This window comes from Vipera ursinii (assembly GCF_947247035.1).
Source record: "Vipera ursinii genome assembly, chromosome: 7".
NCBI classification, from domain to species: Eukaryota; Metazoa; Chordata; class Lepidosauria; order Squamata; family Viperidae; genus Vipera; species Vipera ursinii.
The window spans coordinates 4336959-4361009 of NC_139521.1; the positions used below are offsets into that span (position 1 = coordinate 4336959).

Genomic DNA, 24051 nt, shown 5'->3' on the forward strand with positions numbered 1-24051 from the left:
ATAGAACAGAATAGAATAGAATAGAATAGAATAGAATAGAATAGAATAGAATAGAATAGAATAGATAACATTGTCAATTTAAACGTACATTAATCAGCATACATTACAATGAGACTTCTTATGTAAACCACCTCCAATACACACTGCATAAACATGACAAATACAAATTAAAATAAATTATACAGATACCCACACATACACGCATAAGTGGCACAGAGTAACACAGTCTAGCCTGGATGTATGCGAAAAAAATAAATAAAAAATAAAATAAATACCCAATAAACAGCCACTCTGCTGCAAATTCAGCATTTGCACTCTGCACAGCAACGAGCTGTTGTGCCAAAATAATAATTCAGAGATTAAAAACAATCAAATCACAGTCAGCTTTCACCCCTGGGAGCTGCTGCTGCTCCTTTAAACCGATGAATTCAGGAAGAGGACTTACAGAGACTTACCTTAAGCATTTTTTTTGCAAAGTTTTCTAGCCCCCCCCCCCCCAGGCTGGTCTATGATCCCTAATTTTGTGCTGACGAACAGGTGGATTGCCAACCCCTCAAAGCATTGCAAACGACACAATCTTTTGCCGGCTTGTCAAATTCTTACCAGGGCTTCCTCTGCACACTGGAATACATAACACACAAAATGGAAGCCTCCGTTTTTGGAAGGCTCTCTGCAGATAAATCCAAAGTGATCCACGTGTCTGATCCCCTGCAAAGTCAAAATCATTGCAATCAAACGTTTGCAAAGGAACAGGGATAATAAAATAGCACGGTTCACAGTAAACAATACACAGAGTCCTCGCTTTTACGACCCCGACTGAGCCCCAAAATTCCATATTTAGGTAGGTAAAATGAGGACCCAGATTGTTGGGGGCAATTAAGCTGACTTTGTAATAATGCCGCTTGGGGTGTGTATGAAAGCCCTAATAAGCAGGCATATACATAGAATGAAGGCTACTGCTAAGCTTGTAAGCCGCCTTGAGTCTTCGGAGAAGGGCGGGATATAAATGGAATTAAAATAAATAAATAAAATAATAAATATGCCAAGCAAAGCAACTGCTAAGCCAGTTTTGCCCCATTTTACGACTTTTCTTGCCACGCTTCTTAAGTGAATCGGCCGCTAATCAGCAACCGTCATAAATATGAGTCAGTTGGGAGGAACGCTGCAACGTCGTAAGCGTGCAGAACAGTTCTGAACAGGAAAAAAAAAGAGGAAATAACCGATAATTTTTCAACCGCCACGCCTTAAGATAAGAGAACGTGGTCCACAAATCTCATGGCTAGCCCGCAAATCAGGAGGCAGATTGTAGCATCTGCCTTGCTTTATCCACAGAATTTAAGATGTAGGGTGTAAATATTCTCTTCCAACGCCTGAGCTACCAGTTAACCATTAAATGAACTGGGAGTAGGAAACGATTTTATTTTCAGCTGGCCTGAAAAAAAAAAAAAGGAATTTGACCTTGAGGGCAAGGGACTCAGAGCTGACTCAGAAATATTTTCTGACTAAGGAAATGGTCTCAAAGAAGCTCTTTCTAATTTACGACAGATTTCCTTTAGAAATAACCATTCTGGGATTTATGCTAACGTGTTTTGAAGTTCCTTTTATAAGTACATTCATTATTGGCAGGATTCGGGGGTTCCCACGGAAATTGCGTGATTTGCATCTATTCTTTGGACAATTTGGGGGGGAAAAAAACAACAACAACCCAGCTTCATGATTCCCCCAGGGGATGCTGCAATCCATCGTAAATATGAACCGGTTGTAAGTATGAAAAAAAAATGGTTGCAAATCCCCCTTTTTCAGCGCCGTTGTAATTCGGAACGGTGGCTAAACGAACTGTGATTTAAGTCGGGGACTAACTGCATAAAACTGTAATCGAGCGGTCATTTAATTAAACAGCCAAAACACCAATGGGATTTTGTTTCACAATGGCAGAAAAATCCAGTAATGATGACGACGAGGGTAACGTGTGGAAAAAAAAACAGACCAGAGAAATCCATCACAGACAAGAGAATGAAGAAGGAAAAAAAAAGAGACAAAACAAATGAAAAAGTGTATACCTGGGAACAAAAAGAAATTTCTTTAAAGCTTTTCTCGATGACTACTTTTTTGGTGTCGGGACTAATGATGTAAACTTCGGACTGCCCGATCTGAAAACGATAAAAAACAAAACAAAAGACAACGTTAATAAGCTTTTATCGTGCAGCCAAAATACGATTCCCACTGTGGTGATCAGCATTTTGAGCCAGGATATCTGGAACGCTCAGCAGGATGCAAGGGTGGAGGATGTCAATGCTATTTAAGGCAGCATGGAGCCACGAATTTGCGGACGTCGGAACATTGATTAAGCCGGCTAAACAAAGCTCAGGTGACCACCATCTTTGGAGATGATAAAGCGAATTCTGTCCTCGCTGTGCTTGCCCGTTCAGTCCGCGAAGAAGCCGGTTGGCGTTGTGACATCGCAATGGGCGTTCCATCATTTTCACGTCACTGTGGTTTATACCAAATGGCGCTTCTTTCTAAAACAAGAGCTCAACTATTTGCCTGCCTGATCCTGATGACATGGTTATTTTTAGATCCTTTCCTGCTCTCTCATCTTTGGGGCTTGAAATAGATCACACCGGGATATCTGAAAGCCCATGGGTCATAACCAGCCCTTAGGGTATCCCTGTCTGGCCCACATTGATTGCTTGGTAAGGCCACACTTGGAAGACGGCATCCAGTTTTGGTCACCATGATGTGAAAAAAAAGATGTTGAGATTCTAGAAAGAGGGCAGAGAAGAGCAACAAAGATGATCGGAGGACTGGAGGCTAAAACATAAAAGGAATGGTGGCTGGAATTGGATCTGTCCAGTTTAATGAAGAGAAAGACGAGGGGGGACATGATAGCAGTCTTCCAATATCTCAGGGGCTGCCCCAAAGAAGAGGGAGTCAAGCTATTCTCCAAAGCACCTGAAGGCAGGACAAGAAGCAACAGATGGAAACTCATCAAGGAGAGAAGCAACCTGGAACCAAGGAGAAATTTCCTGACAATGAGAACAATTGATCAGTGGAACAACTTGCCTCCAGAAGTTGTGAATGCTCCAACACTGGAAGTTTTTAAGGAGAGATTGGACAACCATTTGTCTGAAATGATAGAGAGTTTCCTGTCTGATCAGGGGGCTGGACTAAGAAGACCTCCAAGGTCCTTTCCAATTCTGTTATTCTATTCTATTCTATTCTATTCTATTCTATTCTATTCTATTCTATTCTATTCTATTCTATTCTATTCTATTCTATTCTATTTGCAATAAAAATTCTATTCTGTTCTGTTCTGTTCTGGTCATTCCATTCCATTCCATTCCATTCCATTCCATTCCATTCCATTCCATTCCATTCTATTCTATTCTATTCTATTCTATTCTATTCTATTCTATTCTATTCTTCTATTCTATTCTATTCTATTCTATTCTTCTATTCTATTCTATTCTATTCTATTCTTCTATTCTATTCTATTCTTCTATTCTATTCTATTCTATTCTATTCTATTCCATATAAAGATTCTATTCTATTCTATTCTATTCTATTCTATTCTATTCTATTCTATTCTATTCTATTCTATTCTATTCTATTTGCAATAAAAATTCTATTCTGTTCTGTTCTGTTCTGGTCATTCCATTCCATTCCATTCCATTCCATTCCATTCCATTCCATTCCATTCCATTCTATTCTATTCTATTCTATTCTATTCTTCTATTCTATTCTATTCTATTCTATTCTTCTATTCTATTCTATTCTTCTATTCTATTCTATTCTATTCTATTCTATTCTATTCTATTCTATTCTATTCTATTCTATTCTATTCCATATAAAGATTCTATTCTATTCTATTCTATTCTATTCTATTCTATTCTATTCTATTCTATTCTATTCTATTCTATTCTATTCTATTCTTCTATTCTATTCTATTCTATTCTATTCTATTCTATTCTATTCTTCTATTCTATTCTATTCTTCTATTCTATTCTATTCTATTCTATTCTATTCCATATAAAGATTCTATTCTATTCTATTCTATTCTATTCTATTCTATTCTATTCTATTCTATTCTATTCTATTCTATTCTATTTGCAATAAAAATTCTATTCTGTTCTGTTCTGTTCTGGTCATTCCATTCCATTCCATTCCATTCCATTCCATTCCATTCCATTCCATTCCATTCTATTCTATTCTATTCTATTCTATTCTATTCTATTCTATTCTATTCTATTCTATTCTTCTATTCTATTCTATTCTATTCTATTCTATTCTTCTATTCTATTCTATTCTTCTATTCTATTCTATTCTATTCTATTCCATATAAAGATTCTATTCTATTCTATTCTATTCTATTCTATTCTATTCTATTCTATTCTATTCTATTTGCAATAAAAATTCTATTCTGTTCTGTTCTGTTCTGGTCATTCCATTCCATTCCATTCCATTCCATTCCATTCCATTCCATTCCATTCCATTCCATTCTATTCTATTCTATTCTATTCTATTCTATTCTATTCTATTCTATTCTATTCTATTCTTCTATTCTATTCTATTCTATTCTTCTATTCTATTCTACTATTCTATTCTATTCTATTCTATTCTATTCTATTCTATTCTATTCCATATAAAGATTCTATTCTATTCTATTCTATTCTATTCTATTCTATTCTATTCTATTCTATTCTATTCTATTCTATTCTATTCTATTCTTCTATTCTATTCTATTCTATTCTATTCTTCTATTCTATTCTATTCTATTCTATTCTATTCTATTCTTCTATTCTATTCTATTCTTCTATTCTATTCTATTCTATTCTATTCTATTCCATATAAAGATTCTATTCTATTCTATTCTATTCTATTCTATTCTATTCTATTCTATTCTATTCTATTCTATTCTATTCTATTCTATTCTATTCTTCTATTCTATTCTATTCTATTCTATTCTATTCTTCTATTCTATTCTATTCTATTCTTCTATTCTATTCTATTCTTCTATTCTATTCTATTCTATTCTATTCTATTCTATTCTATTCTATTCTATTCTATTCTATTCTATTCCATATAAAGATTCTATTCTATTCTATTCTATTCTATTCTATTCTATTCTATTCTATTCTATTCTATTCTATTCTTCTATTCTATTCTATTCTATTCTATTCTATTCTTCTATTCTATTCTATTCTATTCTATTCTATTCTATTCTTCTATTCTATTCTATTGTTCTATTCTATTCTATTCTATTCTATTCTATTCTATTCTATTCCATATAAAGATTCTATTCTATTCTATTCTATTCTATTCTATTCTATTCTATTCTATTCTATTCTATTCTATTCTATTCTTCTATTCTATTCTATTCTTCTATTCTATTCTATTCTATTCTATTCTATTCTTCTATTCTATTCTATTCTTCTATTCTATTCTATTCTATTCTATTCTATTCTATTCTATTCTATTCTATTCTATTCTATTCTATTCTTCTATTCTATTCTATTCTTCTATTCTATTCTATTCTATTCTATTCTATTCTATTCTATTCTATTCTATTCTTCTATTCTATTCTATTCTTCTATTCTATTCTATTCTATTCTATTCTATTCTATTCTATTCTATTCTATTCTATTCTATTCCATATAAAGATTCTATTCTATTCTATTCTATTCTATTCTATTCTATTCTATTCTATTCTATTCTATTCTATTCTATTCTATTCTATTCTTCTATTCTATTCTATTCTATTCTTCTATTCTATTCTATTCTTCTATTCTATTCTATTCTATTCTATTCTATTCTATTCTATTCTATTCTATTCTATTCTATTCCATATAAAGATTCTATTCTATTCTATTCTATTCTATTCTATTCTATTCTATTCTATTCTATTCTATTCTATTCTTCTATTCTATTCTATTCTATTCTATTCTTCTATTCTATTCTATTCTATTCTATTCTTCTATTCTATTCTATTCTTCTATTCTATTCTATTCTATTCTATTCTATTCCATATAAAGATTCTATTCTATTCTATTCTATTCTATTCTATTCTATTCTATTCTATTCTATTCTATTCTATTCTATTCTATTCTATTCTATTCTATTCTATTCTTCTATTCTATTCTATTCTATTCTATTCTTCTATTCTATTCTATTCTTCTATTCTATTCTATTCTATTCTATTCTATTCTATTCTATTCTATTCTATTCTATTCTATTCCATATAAAGATTCTATTCTATTCTATTCTATTCTATTCTATTCTATTCTATTCTATTCTATTCTATTCTATTCTATTCTATTCTATTCTATTCTATTCTATTCTATTCTATTCCTGTTCTGTTCTGTATTCTAGTCTGATTACATACATCTCGCTTTGGTGCAAGGAAATGTCACCAGGGACACTTCTTAGCTTTCATGCAAACTGCTTTAAAAGGCATATAAAGTTAATGGGATAAACAGACACCTGTCGGAAATACATGATTGTACAGATCATGCATTGAAGCCTGCAATTTTGGACGGCAACTGTTTGAACCACATGTTGCCAGGCTACCGTAGATGCCGCAGGTGGGAAGCAAGCAAACCGGGAGACGTTACCTCATAATCCGCTGAAAGCATTTTTAATGGGCCGGTTTTACTCTCTGCTGCTGAATTTTACTTGGAAACTCTTCGTCGGTGTGATGTGTGTTAAAGCTTGCCGCCCATTGCGCAATGAGCTGAGTTCTGGCGAAACTCTGAAAAGCCCATTGTGTTGGGACTGCTCTCCCGAGCAAACGGCTTGTATGTGATGGAGCTAGTAAGTGGCTTCGTTTTGGTTTTTTTTTTTTTAATCGTAGAGGCTGGGTGTTCTCCGAGCCTGGTGGTTTTCTTGCAGACGTTTCATGACCCAGCTAGGTAACACCATCAGTGCCACCAAAAAAACCCCCACGAAGCTTGGAGAGCACCAAGGACTCCTCAGTTCAACCCTGAGCTGCAAATATTTTCTTCTGTTGGGTGTTGGTTTTTTTTTTAAAAAAATATGATAACATTTCCGTATTGGGTTCCATCACAAACCAGAACAATGGAAGAACAGCACGCCGCAGAAAGTTGTTAACTATAAAAGCATCAACATTGATAATCTCCTCAAATTGAAAACACAGTTTGGGCAACTGAGATGGTATAATGGAATGGAAAGGTCTGGGTGAATTGCAAGATTACAAGGACCTTTGGGGGAGGCATGGCTTATCATTGATAGGATCCTATATCAAGGTCCATCTTCCACCCTAGTTATCCAACATATTTCTTCTCTTTAGAAGAAGTGATCAGATTGGCACAAAGCAACAGAAAGCAAGTTGAGGGCTTGTGTGTAGGAGTACCATCATAAAGTATAACCATTTCATAACAAATTGCTGGAATTAGGTATGTCTAGTTTAATAGGGGTGACATGATAGCAGCCTTTGTGGTAACCTTAGGGGTTACCACAAAGAAGAGGCAGTCAAGCTATTCTCCAAAGCACCTGAAGGCAGGACTAGAAGCAACGGATGGAAACTAACCAAGGAGAGAAGCAACCTAGAACTAAGGAGAAACTTCCTGACAGTGAGGACAATTAATCAGTGGAACAACCTGCCTCCAGAAATTGTGAATGCTCCAACACTGGACGTTTTTAAGAAGAGATTGGACAACATTTGTCTGAAATGGTATGGGGTTTCCTGCCTGAGCAGGGGGTTGGACTAGAAGACCTCCAAAGTCCCTTCCAACTCTGTTATTCTATTCTATTCTATTCTATTCTATTCTATTCTATTCTATTCTATTCTATTCTATTCTATTCTATTCTATTCTATTCTATTCTATTCTATTCATCTCTACTCTATTCTATTTTCCGTTCTTTCATTATTCTATTCTATTCTATTGTATTCTATTGTATTGTATTCTATTCTATTCTATTCTATTCTATTCTATTCTATTCTATTCTATTCTATTCTTCTATTCTATTCTATTCTATTCTATTCTAATAATCTAATCTAATCTAATCTACAATCTAATCATCTAATCTAATCTAATCTAATCTAATCTAATCTAATCTAATCTAATCTAATCTAATCTAATCTTCTAAATTCAGGGCCTCCCTATTTGACCTAACCTTAATTCCTCATAAGTAGGGACAGTTGCCAGTTGCTCAATAAAGAAGGAAGTGTAAGGTCAGAAGTATTTTTTATTATTATTACACCATAACCCATTTCCTTGAACTAAAAGAAATGCTACACCCATTCCATGAAGCCATGGGGTTACCCAGCCGCCTTGAAAGAAGCTTTGTAATTAAGGTCAGCATCGCCTACATTGAATCTGCTAGAGAGGGACCCTTGTCCGAAGGAATCAATTTCCCCGGAATCGACTGGGATCGATTCCTCAGTAAACACGCACTGAATTTCCTTCTTTTCCCCAGAGGAGATAACAGCAGCTTCATGCAGTGAAAATATGAAAGGAGGAAACAGCACTAAGTCAGTCCAATGTGAATCATTACCCAGGAAGAATTGAAGAATAATACAATTCTAGAGCTGGAAGGGACCTTGGAGGTCTTCTAGACCACGGGTCGGCAACCTGCAGCTCCGGAGCCGCATGCGGCTGTTTGAGCCCTCTCCTGTGGCTCCTAGCCGCCCGGTGCGCGCGCACCTCTTCGAACGGGCAGTGGTGCGCGCGCACCTCTCCAAATGGAGAGTGGCACCGCCCATTTGAAGAGGTGCACGCGCACCTCCGCGCGAACGGGCAGTGGCGCCGCTCTTTGGGAAAGCTGCCGCGGCACGTTTGCAGCCTGCCGAAAGCGGCAGCTCTGCAAACGGGCCGCGGCAGCTTTCCCAACAAGCGGCGCCGCTGCCCATTCCGAGAGGTGTGCGCGCACCTCTCCGAACGAGCAGAGGTGCGCGCGCACCTCCCCAAACCTTTGGAGAGGTGCGCGCACATCTCCGCGCGAACGGGCAGCAGCGCCGCTCTTTGGGAAAGCTGTCGCAGCCCGTTTGCAGGCTGCCGAAGGCGGTAGCTCTGCAAACGGGCCATCGCCGTCGCGCAACCGGGAACCGGTTCCATCAAAAAAATGGCAACCGTGCGCGTCCGTGCATGAAAAACCCGTTTTGCGCATGCGCTAAACGGTTTTTGCGCATGCGCGTGCATCAACGCACGCACACGGCTCCCACTTTTTTAATGTGTGCTGGAACCGGTTCCCAGTGGCTCTTTTCCTTTTTCAGGTTGCCGACCCCTGTTCTAGACCAACCGCCTGCCCCAGGCAAGAGTCCCGAGAAAGATTTCAAAAGACCCTGCCTTCATTAATTCACTATAACCGAGAGTGGAAAACTCCTACTGAAATTTCCAAGATTAGGTAGTGAACCCAGAATAAAACCCCCTGCCTGAGCAGGGGGTTGGACTAGAAGACCTCCACGTTCCCTTCCAACTCTGTTATTCTATTCTATTCTATTGGTTCAAAATTGGGAAAGGAGTCCGGCAAGGCTGTATGCTGTCGCCCTGCCTATTTAACTTATATGCAGAGCACATCATGAGAAAGGCAGGGCTAGATGAATCAAAAGTTGGAATTAAGATTGCCGGAAGAAATATCAACAACCTAAGATATGCAGATGATACCACTCTAATGGCAGAAAGTGAAGAGGAACTAAAGAGCCTCTTGTTGCGGGTGAAGAAGGAGAGTGAAAAAGTTGGGTTGAAACTTAACATTAAGGAAACCAAGATCATGGCATCCGGCCCTCTCGATTCCTGGCAAATAGATGGGGAAGAAATGGAGGTAGTGACAGATTTTATTTTCCTGGGCTCCAAGATCACCGCAGATGGGGACTGTAGCCAAGAAATTAAAAGACGCTTGCTCCTGTGGAGGAAAGCCATGGCAAATCTAGACAGCACACTAAAAAGCAGAGACATCACCCTGCCAACAAAAGTGTGTATAGTTAAGGCTATGGTCTTCCCAGTTGCAATGTATGGCTGTGAAAGTTGGACCATAAGAAAGGCTGAGCGCCAAAGAATTGAAGCCATTGAACTATGGTGCTGAAGAAGACTCCTGCGAGTTCCTTGGACTGCAAGGCGATCAAACCGGTCAGTCCTAGAGGAGATCAACCCTGACTGCTATTTAGAAGGCCAGATCCTGAAGTCTAAACTCAAATACTTTGGCCACCTAATGAGAAGGAAGGACTCACTGGAGAAGAGCCTAATGCTGGGAAAGGTTGAGGGCAAGAGAAGAAGGGAGAAAACAGAGAATGAGTTGGCTGGATGGAGTCACTGAAGCAGTAGGCGTGAGCTTAAATGGACTCCAGAAGATGGTAGAGGACAGGAAGGCCTGGAGGAACATTGTCCATAGGGTCGCGATGGGTTGGACACGACTTCGCAGCTAACAACAATGAATTCTATTCTATTCTATTCTATTCTATTCTATTCTATTCTATTCTATTCTATTCTATTCTATTCTATTCTATTCCATTATTTATTTCTATTCTATTCTATTCTATTCTATTCTATTCTATTCTATTCTATTCTATTCTATTCTTGATTTCTATTCTATTCCATTGATTTCTATTCTATTCTATTCTATTCTATTCTATTCTATTATTTATTTCTATTCTATTCTATTCTATTTCTATTCTATTCTATTCTATCCCATCCCATTCTACATCCTATTATTCTATTCTGTTCTGCTCTGCTCTGCTCTGTACTGTACTGTTCTTATTTCTATCTCTACCTTTAATTCTATTCTATTCTATTCTATTCTATTCTATTCTATTCTATTCTATTCTATTCTATTCTATTCTATTCTATTCTATTCTATTCTATTCTATCCTAAAGTATCCTATCCTAAAGTTATAGGCCACCATCCCAACTAATGATGGGCTGAATTTGACCTCAAGGATCCCAAGAGGTGGGCCGATTCGATTCTAAACTAAAACCCAAATTCCTTCATTGCCACTTAACTGCAAGTATTTCAACGATCAGGAAGGCCAAGCAAACAAAATCATGGCTTTTTACCGTGAACAGCATAATCCGGTTCCCGGCAATGTCTGTCGGCTGTACATTTTGCCCCTGGATGAATTGACTTTTTAAGTTCAGAGTTAGGACCTCGTCACCGTCCAATGATCTGGCCAGGCCGTGACTCTTCAGCCTCCAGCTCTGCGAGTCCTTTTTAAAAGCAAAAGAACGGAGTCCAGGCTGAGAGTAAGATTTCCTCATGGGCTGAGCGGCCTGCTCTTCACCTGCCGAGGGCTGGAAAACCGAGCGGAATTTGTCGCTGACGGGAAATCCACTGAAGGGATCGGCGGTGTCACTTTGACGGGGGGCGTCCAGGTTTTTGGTATAGCTCACGTCGTTGAATTTCTCGATGCATTCATCTATCAGGGCTGGGGGCGCGTTCTTGTGGGCAACGGTCACCCGGCCGCAAAACAGCACCTCGAACTTCTTGCTAAAATGGTCTTCCAAGTCCGAAAGCTGGTTCGGAAACTCCTCCTGACGTGCGATCTTCCCAGCTTGTCTGATGGTGCTGATGATCTCGGGCACCTGCAACGCAGAGACGTATCGTGTGAAAGCGACGTAAAATACACGTTTCTTTTAAAAGAGGAGGAGAAAGAGGAAGGAAAACCCTAGCGGAAAGCGAGACGGGGAGAGTGTCAAAATTGCAACTCTGGACTTTTGTCTCCTGGAAAGGTTCCTCAATTTATGACCGCAGCCGAGCTCCAAGTTTCTGTTGCTAAGGAGGAGGGTTGTCAAGTGAAATTTCCCCCCATTTTACGGATCTTCCTTGCCACAGTTCTTAAGTGAAATCCCTGAAGCTTTTCAGTTAGCAACATGGTCATTAAGTGAAGACTTGGCTTATCCCTGGCTCACCCATCTGTCCAGGAGCCTGGACTAGAAGACCTCCAAGGTCCCTTCCAGCTTCCAACTCTACTCTACTCTACTCTACTCTGCTCTGCTCTATTCTATTCTATTCTATTCTATTCTATTCTATTCTGTATTCTCTACTCTACTCTACTCTACTCTACTCTACTCTACTCTACTCTACTCTATTCTTCATTCTTCTATTCTATTCTATTCTATTCTATTCTATTCTATTCTATTCTATTCTATTCTATTCTATTCTATTCTATTCTATTCTGTATTCTATTCTATTCTATTCTATTCTATTCTATTCTATTCTATTCTATTCTATTCTATTCTATTATTCTATTCTATTTCTATTCTATTCTATTCTTAATTTCATTATTCTATTCTATTCTATTCTATTCTATTCTATTCTATTCTATTCTATTCTATTCTATTCTATTCTATTCTATTCTATTCTATTCTATTCTATTCTATTCTATTCCATTCCATTCCATTCCATACCATTCCATTCCATTCCATTCCATTCTATTCTATTCTGTATTTCTATTCTATTCTATTCTATTCTATTCTATTCTATTCTATTCTATTCTATTCTATTCTATTCTATTCTATTCTATTCTATTCTATTCTATTCTATTCTATTCTATTCTATTCTATTCTATTCTATTCTATTATTCTATTCTATTTCTATTCTATTCTATTCTTAATTTCATTATTCTATTCTATTCTATTCTATTCTATTCTATTCTATTCTATTCTATTCTATTCTATTCTATTCCATTCCATTCCATTCCATTCCATTCCATTCCATTCCATTCCATTCCATTCCATTCCATTCTATTCTATTCTATTCTATTCTATTCTATTCTATTCTATTCTATTCTATTCTATTCTATTCTATTCTATCATGACTCCAGGACATTGCAACCATCATAAATACGAGTCAGTTGTAAAATGGAGCCAACTTCACTTAACAGCTGTCTTGCTTAGCAATGGAAATTTTGAGCTCAGCTGTGGTTGCATGTCAAGGACTAAAAAGAGAAGAAGGTAGCAAAATAACTTTTTCTGGAGGGGAAAAACTATCTGATCTTTGCCTGCATCTTTGTCAAATTTGGGGGGGAAGGGGAAGCAAATAATAATATTTGAGAAAGAAACCTAATAAGGACATTTAATGGACAACAGACATATTTCTGTAGTATTACTCAGAGGATCACAGTAGGGAAAGAACAATAACCTAAGAACGAAACAGGAAGAATTACCTCATTCTTAGAATATAGTCTGTGGCTCAATTAGCCAACGTGTAGTTGAACTTTGAGCGGTTCAGTTTTTTTGCAAGTACTTTTTGAAAAGTAGAAGACAACTTGCAATGTGTTCTTTGGAAAGGCTTTCAAAGGCTTTTGTAGCCCCTGTAGAGGTTACAAAAATGTCTGCATCTGCTTATATCATCTTCTATCATTATGTATCATTTCTCTATCATTCATATCTATCTATCTATCTATCTATCTATCTATCTATCTATCTATCTATCTATCTATCTTCTATCTATTTTCTGTCTGTCTGTCTGTCTGTCTATCCATCCATCCATCCATCCATCCATCCATCCATCCATCCATCCATCGTCTGTCTGTCTGTCTGTCTGTCTGTCTATCCATCCATCCATCCACCCACCCACCCACCCACCCATCTATCTATCTATCTATCTATCTATCTATCTATCTATCTATCTATCTATCTATCTATTGCCTGTCTGTCTGTCTATCTATCATCTATCTATCTATCTATCTATCTATCTATCTATCTATCTATCTATCATCTATCTATCTATCTATCTATCTATCTATCTATCTATTTTCTGTCTGTCTGTCTATCTATCCATCCATCCATCCATCCATCCATCCATCTATCGTCTGTCTGTCTGTCTATCTATCTATCTATCTATCTATCTATCTATCTATCTATCTATCTATCATCTATCTATCTATCTATCTATCTATCTATCTATCTATCTATCTATCTATCTATCTATCCATCCATCCACCCACCCACCCACCCACCCACCCACCCACCCACCCACCCATCTATCTATCTATCTATCTATCTATCTATCTATCTATCTATCTATCTATCTATCTATCTATCTATCTATTGTCTGTCTGTCTATCAATCATCTATCTATCTATCTATCTATCTATCTATCCATCTATCTATCCATTTATCTCTAAACTAACTTTCTTTACAATAATGTTCAGCTTCTAATTATTTCTCCAACAGTCTTCAATTAATTTCTCACATCATCATTCCTCCTAATACTGTACACACATAGCAGAATTTATACAATCTCCAGTTAATTCATTCATAAACAAATGTGGTGGATTATTTTCAAATGGGAAGTAAGAAGACAGGAAATATTATTTTTTTCTGGAAATACCCTGGGGATAATATTGTAAATTAATTTTCAAAATACTCTGAGAGCTTTATTTTACTGAGAGATGCGTAACAGAGCAGGGTGTGTAGACTTTAAGAAGGATTTTAAAGAGGGGCAGCAACGTAAATCTATTAGCTTCTTCTGGCATGTTTGTAATTTTCCAAAAATCTGCAAACCTTTGGATGGGAGCGAAAACCATTTTCATCTTCTTTTTATGATCCACATGACATACGTTTCCACATCACTCTAAGAACCTTTTCACATCCCCCTCTTCAAAATTTTAAATGCCTTTCCTTTCAGCCTTTCCCATCAAAATGAGCAAGCAAGTGAAGAATTATGTATGTGTCCTTACTCTGAAAGTGACGTAAGTTTTATTGGGGCCTCCATAAATATAATTTGGGCAATAGTTGATGTGAACTTTGGGAGAAAGTGCTTTTGCAAATTCTGCAGCCTGGTAGGCAACACCAACTGTTTCTGCCTATAAACAGGAAAGTGGGTGAAAGTAGAAGCCTTATCAAAACAATGCAGATTCAAAGCACAAACATTTCTAGCCACACCATTAATTAAAACATAGGATCCGAGAAGCTGTGGAAGAGATGATTAGGCTGTCATTCAGTTGGAGCGCCCAAGATTAGAACTAGCTGAAAAAAGGTAAAGATTCCCCCGCACATCATGCTAGTCGTTTCCAACTCTAGGGGCCGGTGCTCATCTCCGTTTCAAAGCCGAAGAGCCAGCGCTTCTCTGAGGACGTCTCCGTGGTCATGTGGCCGGCATGACTGGACGCCAAAGGCGCACAGAACGCTGTTACCTTCCCACCGGAGTGGTCCCTATTTTTCTACTTGCATTTTTTACATGCTTTCGAACTGCTAGGTTGGCAGAAGCTGGGACGAGTAACAGGCGCTCACTCTGTTACGCGGCACTCGGGATTCGCCCCCCAAACTGCCGATCTTCTGATCGACAAGCTCAGCGTCCTAACCCACTGAGCCACCGCGTCCCTCAGAACTAGCTGAACATAGCAAGTAAAGACAATTGTACGGCAACAAGATACAACAAAACAGGCTCACCTGACCCAATACAATTACAATGGCTCAGGTGACCCTGGTCCTTCACCGTGCAGGCTCAAAGATCTGAGCAATTAGATTTGCTTTTCTTTTGCAACCTTAACAGAGTAGAGTAGAGTGTAGAGTAAAGTAGAGTAGAGTAGAATAGAATAGAAGATAGAAATAGAAGAATAGAATAGAATAAATTTGTTTTACACAGGGCCACCTTGAAGAATAACCATTTTCCAAATCACTAAGTTCAAAGGACTTCATCACTAGAGGCTTTTAAGGAGAGACTAAACATCCACTCCAGAAGATGGTAGAGGACAGGAAAGCCTGGAGGAACGTTGTCCATAGGGTCGCGATGGGTCGGACACGACTTCGCAACTAACAACAACAAACATCCCCTTGTCTGAAATGGTATTGGGTCTCCTACCTGAGCAGGGGGTTGGACTAGAAGACCTCCAGGGTCCCTTCCAATTCAATTCTGATGGCGTGGCTTCCCTTCAGAAGTTGTGGGTGCTCCATCCCTGGAGCTTTTTTTAAGAAGAGACTGGACAGGGGCCACTTGTCTGAAATGGTCCAGAGTCTCTAGTCCAGGGGGGGCTCGACTAGATGACCTCCAAGGTCCCTTCCAGCTCTATTCTGATTGATTGACTTTATTTCGGTCAGCGGCCAGCCTTAAGGGGAGGAGTAATTTTCAAGACTATGATTTCGTTTTTTCCGTTTTAACGTTCTCAACCTGAAGGTTACCCCTAGCACAACATGGCTGCTGCTTTTCTTATCTCTTAAAAGTTCTTTAAAACGCATTAGCAAAGCCAGCCGACGCATTACTATTCCTCTTTGACATTCTCTGGAAACAACTCTATAATATTTAGCGTGCATTAGGATCATGACCCCAGTGATGCCCTCAACGTGATGTCCCGTTGCCTGGAGGCGGTTCGGGTCTTTATGGGGAGGAACAGACTTCAACTCAACCCCGACAAGACTGAGTGGCTTTGCATACCTGCATCCCGGGTTATTTCGGATATTCCATCTCTCTCCATGGGGAGTGAACTATTACCCCCCGTAGATAGGGCTCGCAACTTGGGAGTCCTCCTAGATTCACGGCTCACTTTGGAAGACCACATAGTGGCTGTGACTAGGGGGGCTTTCGCCCAGGTTCACCTGGTGCGCCAGTTGCGGCCCTATCTAGGCCGGGATGACTTATGCACGGTCACTCACGCGCTCGTGACCTCTCGTCTAGACTACTGCAACGCTCTCTACATGGGGCTGCCCTTGAGGACCACCCGGAGGCTCCAACTGGTACAGAATGCAGCTGCGAGAGTTGTGTTGGGAGTCTCCCGATACTCCCATGTCACACCTCTGCTCCGTGAGCTGCATTGGTTGCCAGTTGTCTTCCGGGTGAGATTCAAGGTACTGGTAATGGTGTTTAAGGCCCTACATGGCAGGGGTCCGGAGTACCTCAGGGAACACCTGCTGCCGGCATCGACTTCTCTCCGCCCTGTGCGTTCCCACAGGGAGGGTCTCCTCAGGGTGCCACCGGTCAGAGAATGTCGATTGGTGGCCCCCAGGGGGAGATCCTTCTCTGTGGGCACCCCGGAGCTATGGAACCAGTTACCGGTTGAGCTCCGGATGGCACCCGATCTTCGCTCCTTCCATCGCGATATAAAGACATTCTTATTTGAACAAGCCGGCCTGGCCTGATGGGGGATGGGTGGGGTCTTTTATTGTTATTTTAATATTTGTATTTACTGTTTTTAGTGGGCATATATTTAATCCTTTTTTTAACTTTTGTAACTCTGTATTTTTTATGCTTGCCCTGTTCACCGCCCTGAGTCCTTCGGGAGAAGGGCGGTATATAAATAAAATTATTATTATTATTATTATTATTATGGTGCACTTAGAGGATTTCCTTGTTGAAGGCAATAGGCAGTGATCCACTCCTAAATTGGTGCCTGTATCGGTAGCTCTCCATACGGTCTATAAAGGGTTCTCGACTTACGTCCACAACGGAGCCCCAAACGTACGTTGCTAAGCGAAACGTTTCTTAAGCGGGTTTTGCCCCAATTTACGACATTTCCTTGCCGCAGTGAATCAGTGCTGTTGCTAAGCTAGTAACACAGTTGTTAGATGAGTATGCTTTCCCCGTTGAGTCTGCTCGTCAGAAAGGTCGCAAAAGGGGATCGCGTCACACACACACACACACACACGGGACACGGCAACCGTCGTAAATATGAACCGGTTGCCAAGCTTCTGAATTTTGATCACGGGGGATGCCACAGCGGTCGTAAGTGTGGAAAAGGTCCTAAGTCACCTTTTTTCAGGGCCGTCGTAACTTCGAACAGTCACTGAGTGATCAGTTGTAACTCGAGGACTACACGTATACATTCCTTAAGACTCTTCACATTCGGTATGTTTTAAGGAGAGTATCTTTGACATAGGTCTCATGCCTTGTATTACACACCTTCTAAAGCAGCATCTCTCTTGCTTTTTTCTTAGAACAGAATTGTGTAAGACGATAACAATTCAGTTCTTTCTTTCTTTTTTTACTCTTTCAGTATCTAGGTACCGGAAGCTGTATATGAAAGAGAAAATATTTATGGTCTTACCGAAATACGGTTTGCTACATCGGCGGTCTAACATATCCCAGTGTAAACAATAGGAGGGATGGCCACCAGGGGAACAACACTTGTTCAAAAGTATTGTTCAACCTTGATTAATCAGCCTCAAGATGGTTAGTGTGAATTTAGCCCCAGAAAACCCGAGGACTAGAATTTCGCAACACAAACAATTAGTTAAGAGAGAGAGAGAGGAGGAGAGAGAGAGAGAAGGAGAGAGGGGGGGGGGAGAGAGAAGGAGAGAGAGAGAGAGAGAGAGAGAGAAGGAAAGAGAAGAAAAGAGAGAGAAGGAGAGAGGAGAGAGAGAGGAGAGAAAGAGAGGAGAGAGAGGAGAGAGAGGAAAGGAAAGAGAGAAAAGAGAGAGAGAGGGGAGAGAGAAGAGAGAGAGGAGAGAGAGAGAAGGAGAGGAGAGAGAGGAAAGGAAAGAGAGAGGAGAGAGAGAGAGAGAGAGAAGGAAAGAGAGAAGAAAAGAGAGAGAAGGAGAGAGGGGAGAGAGAGAAGGAGAGAGAGGAGAGAGAGGAAAGGAAAGAGAGAGGAGAGAGAGAGAAGGAAAGAGAGAAGAAAAGAGAGAGAGAAGGAGAGAGGGGAGAGAGAGGAGAGAGAGAAGGAGAGAGAGGAGAGAGAGGAAAGGAAAGAGAGAGGAGAGAGAGAAGGAAAGAGAGAAGAAAAGAGAGAGAGAAGGAGAGAGGGGAGAGAGAGGAGAGAGAGAGAGAGAAGGAGTGAGAGGAGAGAGAGGAAAGGAAAGAGAGAAGAAAAGAGAGAGAGGAGAGAGAGAGGAGAGAAAGAGAGGAGAGAGAGGAGAGAGAGGAAAGGAAAGAGAGAGGAGAGAGAGAGAGAGAGAAGGAAAGAGAGAAGAAAAGAGAGAGAAGGAGAGAGGGGAGAGAGAGGAGAGAAAGAGAGGAGAGAGAAGGAGAGAGAGGAAAGGAAAAAGAGAAGAAAAGAGAGAGAGAGGGGAGAGAGAAGAGAGAGAGGAGAGAGAGAAGGAGAGGAGAGAAAAGGAAAGAGAGGAGAGGAGAGAGAGAGAGAAGGAAAGAGAGAAGAAAAGAGGGAGAGAGGGGGGAGAGAGGAGAGAGAGAAGGAGAGAGAGGAGAGAGAGGAAAGGAAAGAGAGAGGAGAGAGAGAGAAGGAAAGAGAGAAGAAAAGAGAGAGAGAAGGAGAGAGGGGGGAGAGAGGAGAGAGAGAAGGAGAGAGAGGAGAGAGAGGAAAGGAAAGAGAGAGGAGAGAGAGAAGGAAAGAGAGAAGAAAAGAGAGAGAGAAGGAGAGAGGGGAGAGAGAGGAGAGAGAGAGAGAAGGAGTGAGAGGAGGGAGAGGAAAGGAAAGAGAGAAGAAAAGAGAGAGAGAAGGAGAGAGGGGGGAGAGAGGAGAGAGAGAAGGAGAGAGAGGAGAGAGAGGAAAGGAAAGAGAGAGGAGAGAGAGAAGGAAAGAGAGAAGAAAAGAGAGAGAGAAGGAGAGAGGGGAGAGAGAGGAGAGAGAGAGAGAGAAGGAGTGAGAGGAGAGAGAGGAAAGGAAAGAGAGAGGAGAGAGAGAGAAGGAAAGAGAGAAGAAAAGAGAGAGAGAAGGAGAGAGGGGAGAGAGAGGAGAGAGAAGGAGAGAGAGGAGAGAGAGGAAAGTAAAGAGAGAGGAGAGAGAGAAGGAAAGAGAGAAGAAAAGAGAGAGAGAAGGAGAGAGGGGAGAGAGAGGAGAGAAAGAGAGGAGAGAGAGGAGAGAGAAGGAGAGAGAGGAGAGAGAGAAAAGGAAAGAAAGAGAGAGGAGAGAGAGAGAGGAGAGAGGGTGAGTGAGAGAGGAAAAAGTTCAAATGGCTTTATTTCAGTCACTGACCAGTGGTAATGAACCAGTCAGCTCATTTAGTGACCGTTCAAAGTCACCAAGGCACCGGAAAAAGTGACTTATGACCGTTTTTCACACTTACGACCGCTGCAGCACCCCTACTGTCACGTGATCGAAATTCAGACGCTTGACAACTAGTTCATATTTATGACGGTCGCAGCGTCCCGGTGTGTGTGTGTGTGTGTGTGTGTGTGTGTCACCTGTTCCCTTTTTGCGACCTTCTGACAAGCAAAGTCAATGGGGAAGCCAGATTCTTTGAACACCTGTGTGACTAAATTAACAACTGCCCTGATTCCCTTAACCGCCGTGGCAAGGAAGGTTGTAAAACGAGGCAAAATTAACACTTAACAGCTGTCTCCCTTAGCGGCGGAAATTTTGAGCTCCATTACGGGCTGGAAGTCAAGGGCTACCTATATTTCCGAAGGAAGACCTAATGTTGCACTCAGCTATTTTTTTATTTTTTAAAGGAAAGTTGAATTATTATCTAAGGATAGGATTCATAACCCCTTCATGGATTACTGCCTTGTCGTGGCGAAGGGGCTTGCGTAATTCAATGAAGCTATGAGCTATGCCGTGCAGGGCCACCCAAGACGGAAAGGTCATAGCAGAGAGTTCTGACAAAACGTGATCCACTGGAGAAGGAAATGGCAAACCACTCCAGTATCTTTGCCATGAAAACCCTATGGACAGTAGTACCAAAAGGCAAAACGATATGACGCTGGAAGATGAGCCCCTCAGGTCGGAAGGTGTCCAGTATGCTACTGGGGAAGAGCAGAGGGCTAGTACTAGTAGCGCCAGAAAGAGTGAAGGGACTGGGCCAAAGCCGAAAGGACGCTCAGCTGTGGATATGTCTGGTGGTGAAAGGAAAGTCCGATGCTGTAAAGATTCTTTCTCCATAGGAACCTGGAATGTAAGATCCATGAATCAAGGAAAGCTGGACGTGGTCAAACAAGAGATGACAAGACTAAACATCGACATCTTAGGTATCAGCGAACTAAAATGGACAGGAATGGGTGAATTTAATTCAGATGACCATCAGGTATACTACCGCGGGCAAGAATCCCTCAGAAGAAATGGAGTAGCCTTCATAGTCAATAAAAGAGTAGGAAAAGCAATACTGGGATACAACCCTCAAAATGACAGAATGATCTCAGTTCGAATCCAAGGCAAACCACTCAATATCACAGTAGTCCAAGTCTATGCCCCAACCACCAGTGCTGAAGAGGATGAAATTGACCGGTTCTATGAAGCCCTACAGCACCTTATAGAACTAACACCCAAAAATGATGTCCTTATCATCATGGGGGATTGGAATGCTAAAGTAGGAAGCCAAAAGATAACTGGAATAACAGGCAAGTTTGGCCTTGGAGTACAAAATGAGGCAGGGCACAGGCTGATAGAATTTTGTCAAGAGAATACGATGGTCATAGCAAACACTCTTTTCCAACAACCCAAGAGACGGCTTTACACGTGGACATCACCAGACGGTCAACACAGAAATCAGATTGACTATATGCTCTGCAGCCAAAGATGGAGAAGCTCTATACAGTCAGTAAAAACAAGACCAGGAGCTGACTGTGGCTCAGACCATGAGCTTCTTGTTGCAAAGTTTAGGCTTAAATTAAAGAAAGTAGGGAAAAGTGCTAGGCCAGTCAGGTATGAATTAAATCATATCCCTGTTCAATATACAGTAGAGGTGACAAATAGATTTAAGGAATTAGATCTGATAGACAGAGTGCCTGAAGAACTATGGACAGAGGTTCGTAACATTGTACAACAGGTAGCAACCAAAACCATCCCAAAGAAAAAGAAATGCAAGAAAGCAAAATGGCTGTCTGAGGAAGCTTTGCAAATAGCTGAGGAAAGGAGGGAAGCGAAAGACAAGGGAGAAAAACATAGATATGCCCAATTGAATGCAGAATTCCAAAGAATAGCTAGAAGAGATAAGAATGCCTTCTTAAATGAACAATGCAAAGAAATAGAAAAAAACAATAGAATAGGGAGGACCAGAGATCTTTTCAAGAAAATTGGAGAGATGAAGGGAACGTTTAATGCAAAAATGGGCATGATAAAGGACCAAAATGGCAGGGACCTAACAGAGGCAGAAGAGATTAAGAAGAGGTGGCAAAATTACACAGAAGAACTATACAAGAATGAGCTTAATGTCCCTGATAATCACAATGAGGTGGTCACTGACCTCGAGCCAGACATCCTAGAATGTGAAGTGAAGTGGGCCTTAGAAAAGCTGAGCAACAACAAAGCTAGTGGAGGTGACAGTATTCCAGCTGAGCTATTCAAAATCTTAAAAGACGATGCAGTAAAAGTGCTACACTCAATTTGCCAGCAAATTTGGAAAACTCAACAGTGGCCACAGGATTGGAAAAGATCAGTTTACATTCCAATTCCAAAGAAAGGCAGTGCCAAAGAATGTTCAAACTATCGCACCATTGCACTCATTTCTCATGCTAGTAAAGTTATGCTTAAAATTCTACAAGCTAGACTCCAGCAGTATGTGGATCGAGAACTACCAGAAGTACAGGCAGGATTTCGAAGAGGCAGAGGAACTAGAGATCAAATTGCTAACATACGCTGGATCATGGAGAAAGCTAGAGAGTTCCAGAAAAACATCTACTTCTGCTTCATTGACTATGCTAAAGCCTTTGATTGTGTGGATCATAACAAACTCTGGCAAGTCCTTAAAGAGATGGGCATACCAGACCATCTTATTTGTCTCTTGAGAAACCTATATGCAGGCCAAGAAGCAACAGTGAGAACTGGACACGGAACCACTGACTGGTTCAAAATTGGGAAAGGAGTCCGGCAAGGCTGTATACTGTCGCCTTGCCTATTTAACTTATATGCAGAGCACATCATGAGAAAGGCAGGGCTAGATGAATCAAAAGTTGGAATTAAGATTGCCGGAAGAAACATCAACAACCTAAGATATGCAGATGATACCACTCTAATGGCAGAAAGTGAAGAGGAACTAAAGAGCCTCTTGTTGCGAGTGAAGAAGGAGAGTGCAAAAGTTGGGTTGAAACTAAACATTAAGAAAACCAAGATCATGGCATCTGGCCCTCTCAATTCCTGGCAAATAGATGGGGAAGAAATGGAGGTAGTGACAGATTTTATTTTCCTGGGCTCCAAGATCACTGCAGATGGGGGCTGCAGCCAAGAAATTAAAAGACGCTTGCTCCTGGGGAGGAAAGCCATGGCAAATCTAGACAGCACACTAAAAAGCAGAGACATCAACCTGCCAACAAACGTGCGTATAGTCAAGGCCATGGTCTTCCAAGTTGCAATGTATGGCAGTGAAAGTTGGACCATAAAAAAGGCTGAGTGCCAAAGTATGGAGGCCTTTGAACTATGGTGCTGGAGAAGACTCTTGCGAGTCCCTTGGACTGCAAGGCGATCAAACCGGTCAGTCCTAGAGGAGATCAACCCTGACTGCTCTTTAGAAGGCCAGATCCTGAAGCTAAAACTCAAATAGTTTGGCCACCTAATGAGAAGGAAGGACTCACTGGAGAAGAGCCTAATGCTGGGAAAGATCGAGGGCAATAGAAGAAGGGGACGACAGAGAATGAGGTGGCTGGACGGAGTCACCGAAGCAGGAGGCGTGAGCCTAAAGGGACTCCAGAAGATGGTAGAGGACAGGAAGGCCTGGAGGAACATTGTCCATAGGGTCGCGATGGGTCGGACACGACTTCGCAACTAACAACAACAACAAAAGGATTCATAAATACCGTATTTCCATGAAAATAAGACCGGGTCTTATATTAATTTTTGCTCCATAAGATGCATTAGGGCTTATTTTCTAGTTAGGTCTTATTTTGAGGAGAAATACGGTACTAAAGGCATCCATCTGGCTGACGGTCTTATTTTTGGGTAAGGCTTATATTATGATCATCCTGAAAAATCATGCTTATTAGGGCTTATTTTCCAGCTGGCTCTTGTTTTGGAGGAAACAGCGTATTAAAGAGAACATAACTCAATAAGGTTGAGATAAAAGAAGTCCGGAATTCTATTGAAAATGCAAAGCTTTAATTGTCTGAAAAGGACTTTCAGATGACTTCCCCATGGGTTTATGAGCAATTTTCTTCTTCCTTGGACAGAATGTGCTGGAGTAATGGCTATCCTCTCCTATCCTTTTTTTTTTAAAACAAATCACGGTTGCTTCTTCCCTTTTAAAAATCTAATTAAGCAGCTATTTCAATAATTCATCTTCCTCTGTTGAGTATTTCATTCTGCAGTGTTTGAGGACAACCGAATGGATACTTCAA

General features: G+C 40.3%; 1 protein-coding gene across 1 annotated transcript in view; it reads right to left on the minus strand.

Moving 5' to 3' along the window:
* TBC1D1 (TBC1 domain family member 1) overlaps positions 1–24051 on the minus strand; it is a 91259-nt gene that overhangs the window by 41457 nt on the left and 25751 nt on the right. The window contains exons 4-6 of the mRNA XM_083367891.1: positions 11010–11534; positions 2061–2150; positions 604–708 (exon numbers count right to left, since the gene is read on the minus strand). Coding sequence (XP_083224017.1) covers positions 604–708; positions 2061–2150; positions 11010–11534 — 720 coding nt within the window. The remainder of the gene's footprint in view (positions 1–603; positions 709–2060; positions 2151–11009; positions 11535–24051) is intronic.